Source organism: Tachyglossus aculeatus, chromosome 2, assembly GCF_015852505.1.
Source record: "Tachyglossus aculeatus isolate mTacAcu1 chromosome 2, mTacAcu1.pri, whole genome shotgun sequence".
Taxonomy (NCBI): domain Eukaryota; kingdom Metazoa; phylum Chordata; class Mammalia; order Monotremata; family Tachyglossidae; genus Tachyglossus; species Tachyglossus aculeatus.
The window spans coordinates 73,491,270-73,505,045 of NC_052067.1; the positions used below are offsets into that span (position 1 = coordinate 73,491,270).

The 13,776-nt window shown below is 42.2% G+C and overlaps 1 protein-coding gene across 3 annotated transcripts in view; it reads right to left on the bottom strand.

Annotated features, from left to right (window-relative positions):
• The window catches only part of UTRN (utrophin), a 583,736-nt gene that overhangs the window by 450,406 nt on the left and 119,554 nt on the right, over positions 1-13,776 (bottom strand). For all 3 annotated transcript variants that reach the window (XM_038766673.1, XM_038766663.1, XM_038766681.1), the window contains 2 exons: positions 3,438-3,530; positions 2,389-2,466 (listed from right to left, as the gene is read on the bottom strand). In XM_038766673.1, the coding sequence (XP_038622601.1) occupies positions 2,389-2,466; positions 3,438-3,530 (171 nt within the window). The remainder of the gene's footprint in view (positions 1-2,388; positions 2,467-3,437; positions 3,531-13,776) is intronic.

Sequence of the window (13,776 nt, forward strand, 5' to 3'; positions counted from 1 at the left end):
CTATTCTATTTATTTTATTTTGTTAGTATGTTTGGTTTTGTCTCCCCCTTTTAGACTGTGAGCTCACTGTTGGGTAGGGACTGTCTCTATATGTTGCCAATTTGTACTTCCCAAGCGCTTAGTACAGTGCTCTGCACACAGTAAGCGCTCAATAAATACGATTAATGATGATCACCACCCAAACACAAGCCTGGGCTCTAAAACTTCAGCTAACCAGACCCTTGTCTGCTCATCTCACCAGGTAAGAACAGAAATGTGCTAAGAAATTTTCTCAAATTAAAAATTGCTACAATAATTGACCACATGTAAAAATTTGAATAAACCTTGATCATATTTTATAATGAAGCAGCATGGCCTAGTGGAAAAAGCACAGGCCTCTAAATCAGAGGACCTGGGTTCTAATCCCAGCTATGTCACTTGTCTGCTGTGTGACCTTGGGCAAGTCACTTAACTGTGCCTCAGTTATCTCATCTGTAAAATGAGGATTAAGACAGTGGGTGAGCTTCTTGTGTGACCTGATTAGCTTATATCTACCCCAGTGCTTAGCACAATGCATGGCACACAGTCAGCATTCAAAACCATAAAAAATATATTTTTTTAAAGATACAGAGACTTTTCTAGGAAGCATTATACAGGGGATCATCACTAGATTTGTTTTTGGTGCTGAGATAAACTATGCTGTAGAAAGAACCAGCTGAGTAAGGGCAGGGCCAGATTAACTTTCCTGAGAGTTTTGTGTTATTTAATTTTACAGGGCTCCAAAGACAGAACAACACCATTTACTGTAAACTTGTTGTGGGCAAGGAATATGTCTGTTTATTGTGATACTGTACTCTCCCAAGTGCTTAGTACAGCGCTTACTATGTACAGAACACTGTACTAAGTGATTGGAAAGTACAATTCACAGTCTCTGCCCAAAACAGGCTCACAGTCTAGAAGGGGGGACACAGACATCAAAACAAGTAAACAGGCATTAACAGCATCAATATAAATAGAATTATAGATATAATACTAATGGCATTTATTAAGCATTTACTACGTGCAAAGCACTGTTCTAAGTGCTGAGGAGGTTACAAGGTGATCAGGTTGTCCCATGGGAGGCTCACAATCTTAATCCCCATTTTACAGATGAGGTATATGACGCACAGAGAAGTTAAGTGACTTGCCCAAAGTCACACAACTGACAATTGGCGGAGCTGGGATTTGAACCCATGACCTCTGACTCCAAAGCCCATGCTCTTTCCACTGAGCCACACTGCTTTTCTAAGCAGCCTATAGACATAAAAACAAGTAAACAGGCATTAATATAAACAGAATTATAGATATGAACATAGATACGCAAGTGCTGTGGGGCAGGGAGGGGGGTAAAGCAAATGGAACAAGTCAGGGCAATGGGGAGGAGAAGGGGAGGGAGGAGAAGGGGAGCTAAGGAAAAGGTGGGCTTAGTCTGGGAAGGCCTCCTGGAAGAGGTGAGCCTTCAGTACTCACTGGCTCTGGGGAATACAATAGTAATAGTGGTATTTGCTAAGCGCTATGTGCCAGGCGCTGTATTACACACGGGGGTGGATACAAGCAAACCAGGTTGGACACAGTCCCTGTCCCATGTGAGGCTCAGAGTCTCAATCCCCATTTTACAGATGAGGTAACTGAGGCACAGAGAAGTGAACTGACTTGCCCAAGATCGCTCAACAGACAAGGGGCAGAGCCGGGACTAGAACCCATAGAACGTGTCCCGTGTATCTTCTGTACTTTCCCAAATGCTTAGTACAGTCCATTGGGCCAATATTATCATGCCTTCTCTATTGCTACTGGAGCAATAACGAAGATGCTACTGAAGATGTGGGAGGAGAGGCCCGGAGGGAAGTGGGGATGGCTTGGCTGAACACTGCTGCTGTTACCCAACAGTAGGGCTCCTATACCATATTTGGCTTGAAACTGGACCTATGTGTATAAATATTTGTTCTCCCTTTCCTATTTGTATGTGTTCCAATTTAGCCCCCCCAGCAAGCAGCTGTTAAATATCCTTTCATTTATTCCCTTCATGTTCCATCTTCTTAAAAGAAAACATCAAATACAGTTCTGAAGCAACATATACCTCCCCTTTCAACAATACTGACCATAGGAAAAAAGACTAAACAGAAACTTCTGACATGAATTCCTATTCAACTCATCTACCTCAAACAAGACAAAAACTCATGCCTGATACTTGGGAGTCAATAATGAATGACCAGGCAAGTGCTACAACTGAAATTGTCTTATAAATCTCTTATAGTTCTGAAGAAGACCCTTTACAATTGTTCCTATTTTTCTCTGACCTTACTCTGTACTTTTATTATTGCATTTTAGAAAATTTGTATAATAATTTCAAGTTCAAAGAGGAAAACTTACATTATTCTGGTGTAAAACTTGAAGAACTCGGTTGACATTATTTAAAGCATGAACCCTGGTGGAACCACGTTCTTTCGGCTGAAAAAATACACACACACAATTATGTTTCTCTCAACCTTCAAAAAACACCAGAGGTCAATTACCCATAATTCCAATTAGTATAATTGAGACAAATACCTGGACAGTAACTTGAAGAACTTTTTGAGGTATTAATTTAAGTATGAATTTAAACACAATTCACAATGGAGTAGACTCCATTTAGAGTACAAATTCATGCCTCTTCATATGTAAGGGAGAAAATATTATGTATATTTCAGTGAAGTGCAATATATCAGTTTACAGATAATAATCAACACTTAAAATCGTTGTCATGATTTCACCCAATATTTCATCTGTCATAAATAAACCGGTGAAATACATATCTAGTGTAAAAATGTTTTCCTTAAAATAAAAATAAAAAGAAATCACACTGTGTAGGTTCTTTTGGAAATAGTGAGATCATGTAGCAAGGAAACTGCCCATTCACACTGTGAGTCTCATTTCAACATATGACAAGCAGAAGTTGAGCCACTGTGTTCTGGGACCTACTAGCCAACTTGAGACAAGAGGGAGTGAGTTGCTGAAAGCAGCAGCAATAGTGCAGAGACAAGTTAAGATCTCAAAACTTGAAGGTCTTGCACTCACGGTGGCTCCCAATGACCACACTCTCTGCTCTGGCAGGAGACAGAGACTATAATTCTCAGGAATATCTAAGTTTTCTATCTTCCCTCTTACTTTCAAGACAGAGGTGATCAGAGCCAAAGGAAAAGTTACTGTATTACAGCCCACCATCTGCCAAGTCTAGAACTCTAGCTATGATTTTTGTAAATAGTTACTAAATTAATAAATTAAACAGAGCTGGAGAGTAGAGGAATATGGTAAAGTAACAGATATTCAAGTTCACACCTCAAAAACTTGTTCCAAACTTCTAAGTTGGGTTCCCTAAGGTTCTAATAATAAGGGAAATCACTTGTCACAGCATTGCTTTCATCACTTAACAGTTCTCTCACCAGTGAAGTTCCTATGAGTCCTTCCAGAAGATCCAACAGCTTTCGCCCATCTTTGAGATCTGTAAACATATCCTTGACCAGTGGTTTCCCACTCTGAAAAACATTAAAACAGTTAAAATCATTAATTCAGTTATAGAAATGTAAAATGATTTAGAACTAAATACAGGACATTTTAATATTGCATTACAAAAATCTTCATTATTTGGGATCAGAGGTCCGGTGGCATGTACAAGGAGAATTTCAAAATACAGCTGGAAAAAGCTAGATATGAGACTGTATAGTTTCCAAACCAATATTCAAATTGTACTTAAAAGTTGAAACAATGATTTTAATCCTAAAACAGAGTAGAAAAGAGATACACATTCACACACCCAATTTCCAAGCATACCTATCATAAAAGGGGGAAGGGGGAAAGTCAGCTACTATTAAACTCCATTTAACTCTTACACTTCATTGTACACAATGTAGCCCTATTGCTGGTCTGGTAGAATGAGCATGACTCCAGAAATCAAAAGCTATGGGCACTGCTCACTGTTGTGTCTGCTGTGTCTCCAATCAATCAATCATATTCGAGCACTTCCTGTACTCAGAGCAAGGTACTAAGTTCTTGGGAGACTACAATATAAAAGAGTTGGTAGACACATTCCCTGCCTACTACAAGCTTACAGTCTACAGGGGGAAACAGACATTAACATAAATTGTGGCTATGTACATAAGTGCTGTGGGGCTGAATAAAGAGTGCAAATCAAAGTGCAAGGGATTGGGAAAAGGAGTAAAGGAGTGGGAAAAGACGAAATGAGGGCTTAGTTGGGGAAGACCTCTTGGAGGAGATTTGCTTTAATAAGGTTTTGAAAATGGGGAGAGTGTAAGTGCTTAATAAAATAAGACTGAATGAAAGAGGGAGGGCGTTCCAGGCCAAAAGCAGGACATGGGTGAGAGGTTCAAGGCAAGGCAAACAAGATCAAGGTACAGTGAGGAGGTTGGCATTAGAGGAGTGAAGTTTGGGGGCTGGGTAGTTGTAGTAGTAAAGCAGTAAGGTAAGTTAGGAGGGGGCAAGGTGAGTGAGTGCTTTAAAGCCAATGGTAAGGCATTTCTATTTGATGCAGAAGTGAATGGGCAACGATTGGAGGTTCTTGAGAAGTGGGGAAGCATGGACTGAACAGTTTTGTAGAAAAATGATCTGAGCAGCAAAGTGAAGTACAGACTTGCATGGGGAGAGGCAGGGAAGCCTGTGCAGTTGTCAAGATGGGATAGGATAAGTACCTGAATTAATATAATAGCAGTTTGGACGGAGAGAAAAAGATGGATTTTAGCAATGTTGTGACAGGATTTGGTGACAGACTGAATATGTGAGGTGAACGAGAGAGAGATGAGTTGAGGATAATGCCAAGTCTCCACTTTAAGAAGGAAGCAATGTGGCCTAGTGTAAAGAGGCCAGACCTAGGAGTCAGAAGACCTGGTTTCTAATCCTGACAGTCACACATCTGCTGTGTGACCTTGGGCAAGGGACAACTTCTCTTTGCCTCAGCTCCTTCATCTATATAATGGGGATTCAATACTTCTCTCTCCTATTTGGACTGCGTCCCACTTTGGGTCGGGGACTGTGTCCAACGTGATTATCTCAAATCTAACCCAGAGCTTAGCCCAGTGCTTGGCACACAGTTAGCACATAACCAATAATGTAATTATAATTATTGACAATGAACAAATGCAGCCCTGTAACACCTCTCCTTTAGGCTAAGCAGCCTTCCCAGCCTCCCAGACAGGATTCCAGCTACCCATGCTGGAGACAGGACCGGGCACAGGCTGTTACCACCAAACCATTCTCACAACTAGAATGGAAGTTCCGGTTCTTTCCCTTATAGCAGAGGGGACTTCCAGCCTGATCCACCTTACCTTTCAGCATTGTACTGGCCTCCTCTCCACCCCACCCAATCCAACACCACCGTATCCATTCACACAAGGATCTTGCCTCTTCCTGCACTCCCAGAGGCGGCAAGAACTCTGGAAGTGTCAGACAGCAGTAGCGCATAGGGCAACGATGGCAGCTTCTCGCCTCAACTGCTTCATTTCCAGAGTTCCTGCCTCTGCCAGAAGCCCTGGATCATGCAGCCGCCACCACTGTGGCCTCTGCCACGATAGCCTCACCCTCTCTGGCCCTTTGAAAACCTTTATGCTATGTGCCTGGCACATAGAGTTTAACTATGTAGAATTACAGGGTAAAAGTGGAATGAGACTGAACATAAATTGCTGTCTTCCAGCTCACTCGGTGTCAAGAGTAAAAAATAAACATAACTGGAATGCTAGAGGACCTTGCTTCCTCTATGCCCAGAGATATTTGGCAGGGTGGGGTAATTGCTGGGGGCCTGGAGGGGATGGCAAGGGGGGCAACCTCTGAAGATGATACCAGTCACACAGACCAGGCCTTTAGGTGAAATAAAACAGGAGAAGTGGAGCTGCAGGGGCTGGCAACCACAAAGTCAGTAAGTCAGTCAATCGTATTTACTGAGTGCTTACATTGTGCAGAGCACTGTAGTAAGTGCTTTGGAGCATAACTTGTATCAACCCCAGCTCTCAGAACAGTGCTTGGCATACAGTAAAGGCTTAAATTCCATAATTATTATTTATTACAATATAACAATAAAACAGACACACTCCCTGGTCACAGTCTAGAGGGTAGGGGCTAGGGGAAGGGGTACGTGTTGCTTTAGCTATAGGGCAACAGGGATACCTGTCAGATCTGAGGGTGGCAGAAATTTTTCCCCTTCTGCTGCCAGGGGCCTGGAGGATTAATCAGGAAAGAGCAGGGAGCTGGCAGCAGGCATTAACCAGGAAAAGCCAGGCTGGCAGCACCAGATAAGAAACAATCAAAAGTATTTAATAGATCACTTTCTATGTGCAGAGCACTGTACTAAGCACTTGGGAGAGTACACTACAACAGAACTAGCGGACACATTCCCTGCCCACAATGAGCTTACAGTCTAGACGGGGAGACAGACATTACCTCCTCCTCTTAGGCCTTTTCATCTTATCCTTGGTCCTCTTTGCTCTTTCCCTCATCCTCTTTATCACAAGTAACTTTCCCCCTCTTCCCCACAACACCGACTTGTACTTCCCAAGTGCTTAGTACAGTGCTCTGCACACAATAAGTGCTCAATAAATACAATTAAATGAATGAATGAATGAATGCACACCACCTCCTCAGTCCCCAGTACACTATTTGGGCCACTTACACTGACTCACTCTTAGCTGGGTATCTCCCACTTCTTCACACTTCAGTTCTGTTGGGTCTGGCTCCCATAGTCTCTCCTGTGTCCTGAAAGCCACATCTAAGTCTTTCCCCCTGTTTAGAGTGCCTCCTGTGTGCCAGACTGCCTCCTATCTGTCTCTAGTAAACCAGTCGGCTTTTCAGACATCAACCGACTGGTTTTCATAGCTACCATGCTCTATCATAGCTTCCATTCTCTACCACAACTTTCACACTCTACCATGCCTAGCCTGCTTCCCTGCTCCCTCTGCTATTCTGCACTGGCTCACATCACCTTCTCTCCCAGGTCATTGCTGGTCCTTCCAACACACTAAACCAGTCTCTTTGGTGCCAGCTTTATGTGCCCTGACCCCACCGCCCCTCTGTCCTCTCAATTTCAAACCTCTTTACCCAGCTAGACAACTCCTGCTGTTTCTGTACCTCCAGGTGGCTCCAGATTTCCTACCATTGGAAGCAGTATTAACATTTTACCAGCACTAGACTTGATGCTGAAACTTAGTACCATAGTAGTACTCATTATCATAGCACTTTCCTGAAACTTTCATGAAGCTCAAAAGAAAATGGAATTCAGGAATCCCTTCAATTTTGCAAGTTTTTGGCTGAAAAATGTTATTCAAAAGGCAGAAGGCATGTTCTGCTGCATTTGTTGAGGTTAATAGTTTCAAAAGAAAATTTTATGAGAAGTTTACTCTCAACTGCAAAAGTTGATATAATAGTATCTCAGCACTCTTTAAAATAAAAACTTAATAGATGGCAACCAAACCTCATCTCTCTACAATAGCCCCATTATCCAACTGAATCAAAGCAATACACTCCAGTGTTTAGAGTGATTTCATTTCTACGGTTGTGAGCAAATACCAATCAATTTTAACCACATGAAGCATGCTAATGATAGTTAATAGCGAGGAATTATAGCACATGCATAGGAGGTTCTCAACAGTTTTAAATGGCAATGCATATGCTCCGAGCATCTATTCTAAACAGGATGACTCGCTTTACCAATGCTATTTTTCAAAGGTTTGAGAGCCTGAAACAACATGGACTGATGACTAGCCCAAAGTTACATCAGGGCGGGAAAAGAAGATAACCATGTCAACCAACAAGTGCTTTGTACAGTACTCTGCACGCAGTAAGCAAACTGAAAGAAAAAGGAACCGAAAGCAGAACCAGTAAGACTTCAGATGAGACAAAGCCAGGATGATAATGACAGCAACCTATGGTGTAAATAAGTGAATTGTTCCAAGAGAAGAGGTGAGTTGTTAAGACGCCAACAGAGCTGATTCTGACCAGATGGAAAAACAGATTTGGAAAATGGGAGAGGAGAAGAAGAAATTTGTTGGTTTCAGCACTGCTGTTCATCCCACTCTCTATACAGAGATTAGAAATCACCCTTTAGGAGGGGCCATCCATTTTTGGGGCTCCCCTCCCTCATCCAAAATGCCATTAAGGGTCCCATTGTAGGTTAGAAATCTCTTAACCACATAAATTAAATTAAATAAATTACAGATTGGAGGGCTGAGAGTGGGGAGAATATCAAGTGCTTAAAGGATATAGACCTAAGTGTATGGGCATCACAGAAAGGAGAGGGAACAGGGAAAAGAGGGCTTAATTGGGAAAGGCTTCTTGAAGGAGATATGACCTTAGTACGACTTTTAAGGTGAGGAGAGTGAGAATCTGGCATATATGGAGGAGGAGAGGTTCCAGGACAGAGGGAGGATGTGGGAAAGGGGTCAGCGGTGAGATAAACGAAATCGAGGCACAATGGGCAAGCTGGCTCTAGAGGAGTGAAGTGCATGGGCTGAGCTGTAGTAGGAAATCAGTGAAGTAAGGTAGGCCTGTGGTAAGGAGTTTCTGTTTAAGATGTGGAGGTGAATGGGCAATCACCAGAGATTCTTGAAGCATGGGGAGACATGGACTGAACAGTTTTTTAAAAAGTGATCTGGGCAGCAGTGTGAAATAAGGACTGGAGTGGAGAAAGGCAGGAGCCAGGGAGGAGGCTGAGGCAGTAATCAAGGAGAAAAAGAAGAAGAGGAAGAGGTGAAGGAAGATGTAGAGGAGGAAGAGGCAAAGAAAGAAGAGATTCATTCATTCATTTGTATTTATTGAGCGCTTACTGTGTGCAGAGCACTGTACTAAGCACTTGGAAAGTACAAGTTGGCAACATAGAGAGACGGTCCCTACCCATCAGCGGGCTCACAGTCTAGACGGGGGAGACAGACAACAAAACAAAACAGATTAACAAAATAAAATAAATAGAATAAATATGTACAAGTAAAAATAAATGAATTAATACAGTAATAAATATGTACAAACATATATACATATATTCATTCATTCAATCTTATTTATTGAGCTCTTACTGTGTGCAGAGCACTGTACCAAGCCTTGGGAAATACAAGTCGGCAACATCTAGAGATGGTCCCTACCTAACAGCGGGCTCACAGTCTAGATGGGGGAGACAGACAACAAAACAAAACATATTAACTAAATAAAATAAATAGAATAAACATGTACAAGTAAAATAAAGTAAAATAAATAAATTAATAGAGTAGTAAATATGTACAAACATAGATATATATTCATTCAATCGTATTTATTGAGCACTTACTGTGTGCAGAGCACATTCATTCATTCAATTATATTTATTGAGCGCTTACTGTGTGCAGAGCACTGGACTAAGTGCTTGGGAAGTACAAATCGGCAATATCTACAGACGGTCCCTACCCAACGACGGGCTCACAGTCTAGAAGGGGGAGCCGGACGACAAGACAAAACAAAACATGGAGACAGGTGTCAAAGTTGTCAGAACAAATAGAATTAAAGCTAGACGCAAATCATTAACAAAATAAATAGAATAGTAAATATGCACAAGAAAAGTATAGTAATAAATCTAATAAAACTAAATAAAACCATTATTCCTCCTCCCTTCAAAGCCTTATTGAAGACGCTTCTCCAAGAGGCCTTCCCTAAACTCCCTTTTTTTCCACTCCCTTCTGCATCCCCTGCCTCGCTCCCTTTATTCATGGGGAAGCAGGGTGGCTCGGTGGAAAGAGCCCAGGCTTTGGAGTCAGAGGTCAGGGGTTCAAATCCCAGCTCCGCCAATTGTCAGCTGTGTGACTTTGGGCAAGTCACTTCTCTGGGCCTCAGTTACCCCATCTGTAAAATGGGGATTAAGAGCATGAGTCCCATGTGGGACAACCTGATCACCTTGTAACCTCCCCAGCGCTTAACTTCTCTGTGCCTCAGTTACCCCATCTGTAAAATGGGGATGAAGAGTGTGAGTCCCATGTGGGACAACCTGATCACCTTGTAACCTCCCCAGCGCTTAAAACAGTGCTTTGCACATAGTAAGCGCTCAAAGGACTCAAATGCCATCATTATTATTATTATTATCCCCCCTGCCAGCCCCACAACACTTATGTCCACATCTGTAAATTGTATATTATAAACTATTCACATTAAGTTTGTGGTTGTGAGAAGCAGCGTGGCTCACTGAAAAAAGCCCGGACTTTGGAGTCAGAGGTCATGGGTTCAAGTCCTGGCTCCGCCACTTGTCAGCTGTGTGACTTTGGGCAAGTCGCTTCACTTCTCTGGGCCTCAGTTACTTCATCTGAAAAATGGGGATGAAGACTGTGAGCCCCCCGTGGGACAACCTGATCACCCCGTAACCTCCCCAGTGCTTAGAACAGTGCTTTGCACATAGTAAGTGCTTAATAAATGCCAGCATTATTATTAATGTCTGGCTAACCCTCCAGACAGTAAGCTCGTTCTGGGTAGGGAACATATCATCTTCCCCCTTCTAGACTGTGAGCCCAACGTTGGGTAGGGACTGTCTCTATATGTTGCCAACTTGTATTTCCCAAGCGCTTAGTACAGTGCTCTGCACACAGTAAGTGCTCAATAAATACGATTGAATGAATAATTGAATCTGCCCATTCTGTCCTACTACTTTTTGTTTTATGGTATTTGTTAAGCACTTATCACTTAGAGAAGCAGCGTGGCGCAGTGGAAAGAGCCCGGACTTTGGAGTCAGATGTCATGGGTTCTAATCCCAGCTCCCTCACATATCAGCTGTGTGACTTTGGGCAAGTCACTTCACTTCTCTGGGCCTCAGTTCCCTCCTCTGTAAAACAGGGATTAAGACTATGAACCCCCCGTGGGACAATCTGATCACCTTGTAACCTCCCCAGTGCTTAGAACAGTGCTTTGCACATAGTAAGCGCTTAATAAATGTCTTCACTATTATTATTATGTGGCAGACACCGCTCTAGGCACTGGGGTAGATAAAAGGCACAATATGCTATACTCCTAAATGTTTAGTGCAGTGCTCGCTGTATGTAGTAAGCACTCTCCCTTCTAGACTCCCCTCCCTTCTGGACTGTGAGCCCGTTGTTGGGTAGGGATTCTCTATCTGGTGCTGAATTGTACTTTCCAAGCGCTCAGTGCAGTGCTCTGCATGCAGTAAGCGCTCAATAAATACAACTGAATGAATGAATAAGTAGCATTAACTGATATTTTCATCCACCATAGGCTAACAAATACAGCTATTTTCTGGACTGTGAGCCCACTGTTGGGTAGGGACGGTCTCTATATGTTGCCAACTTGTACTTCCCGAGCGGGTAGATGGAAGAGGTGGAGAAGGAGGAGGACAAGGCAGAGAAAGAAGAAGAGGAGGAAGAGGAGGAGGAGATACTACCCCTGCAACGAAATTTCTGGCCATCTTCCTCTTTACCAAATGAGCTGTGATCCCAATAAGGTAGGCCTTAAGGGGGTCAGGAAAATGGGGCGGGGCAAGAACTGGGTAACCGAAGGCCTTTTTACCTCTGCCTTAGAGTAAACTTTCTCCAAGGGCAGAGCAAAACTCATGGTATGCTATTCAACTTGCCAAGTCACTTTTTGAAAATAATGTGCTCTTAAACCACATGGACATTTCAATGTTATTCATAAAAATCATTATGCACAGACTTAATTCCTGAACTTGAAATTTCCAGGTTCAATCAATGGTGTTTATTGAGTGCTTGCTGTGTTCTGAAGGACATAAATGCATACATCTTATAAATTCAAGGTTCAGAATTTAAAACTGGATCTTAATTTTTATTGGCAAAATTGATATTTTCTCATGTTTATATCCCTTAGATAGGAGTCAGTTAGAGCACATTCATCTTCCATACCTAGATCTCCTTTTCGCTAGCCCCTTCCTTCCACTAAATATATGAGCTTGTTTTCTTGGTTACTGCAACTCAGATGTCTTCGACTATGCCAAATCAACAGCTAAGAAACCTAGCCAAAGAAAATGCAGGCAGAACACATTACTTAACAGTGAAGCAATGGAGCCTTCATGGCCTCCCTTGGGAGACTAGTCTACTAATAAACCAAACATATTTAAAAATAGACTAGACGAACATTCAGGAATTGTAGGTTCTGATTTGGAATGTTGTGAGACCAAATGAACCAAATATTTACCCATCTCCATCTTTAGCAAGTGTTGGCCTGATTCAGCTAAGGGGCTCTTAGACATTTAGTGGTAATGACTTTTAGTTATTCCTTGCAAAAAGTAACTATAATAATCATCAAGTGTAGCTGTAGCTTGGGAGAGCAAGGTCAAGTAATTTGGCAAGATTGGCTATTGATTTGTTCAGGATCATAAGCCAAACAGCAGCACATCCGGAGTTCAAATTTGGTCTTTTGAAACCTACCCTTGGGCAGCCAACCGAATCATTCATTCTAAACTGCTGACAATCTGGGAAGTCCATAACCACAAGATAAGATTCACCACAAGCCTGCACAACCTCAAGATACCTGTGCTGCAAACCACCACATTCTCAATAAACTATAATAGCAATACAAATTGTTTAAAGTTACTGATTTTCTGTAGGTACAGAGAGCAAGGAAAATGGGAACAGAAAGATTATCCCTAAACATCAGAATAACCAATAATTTCAACCTTCTCCCACAATCAAATTTTCACCACAACAACTCTAAAGCTGAGTGATCTTGCTCATTCCACTTGGTCCACTGGATGGCTCTGGAAGTCGGAAGAGCAGGGTTCTAATCCCGGCTCTACCTATTCCTGGCTAATATGATCATACATGCACACTGCAGTATGTCACACCACCTCCAGGAATACAACTGGCAGACATGGAGAATTAAAAGTGGTCCTGTGCCCCGACTTGTGCTATAATCAATTCAAAGCTGGTTCTCAGTGCCAAAGTCTCACGACCGAGAGCAGTCATTCCTGATGGCAGACTAAAAAAGAACATCAAAATTGACAGCTAAACAGAATAAGCAGAGAAGAATGGATAATTAACCAACTAAACAATCAACTTCTACCCCACTAGTTCAATGCTCTATATATCCATCCTTGATATTTTTCCTCCTGCAAATTCCTTAAGATATAAGTTCAGTGCTTTCTTTGCACATGGTAGGCATTCAACATACTTGTTGAAAGTGATGACTGCTCGTTAACTGCCTGGATAATAAGGACTATATAAACAAAAGTAGAATTGCTTGTTTTTAGAATTTCTGCAAATGAATAGCATGGAATTTTTTTAAATTAATGATGCATATGAACTTCTTATGCTTGCAGTTATTTATTCTCAATTGCCAGTTGCATGCCTTCCAACAATACGTTTCCCAATTCCTGAAAGACCCTCCCCAACCGATTACCAAAGGCCTTCCTTCCAAGCCTCATAATTCCCAACTTCCTCAAAAAGCTTTCCCTTACTGAATGGAAAGAGATCATTTTTTTCATCCAATGATGGGAATCAAAGATATTATTATTATTATGGCTTTTTCAAGCGCTTATTGTGTGCCAAGCACTGTTCTGAGCGCTGGAGTAGTTACAAGGTAATCACGTTGTCCCACTTGAGGCTCCCAGTCTTAATCCCCATTTTCCAGATAAGGTAACTGAGGCACAGAAGTTACGTGGCTTGCCCAAGGTCACACAGTAGACAAGTGGTAGGGCTAGGATTAGAACCCACGTCCTCTGACTCCCAAGCCCAGGCTCTTGCCACTAAACTACACTGCTTCTTGGCTAGTGAGGTGGAGGGCGGGGGCCAGACCCTGAACTAC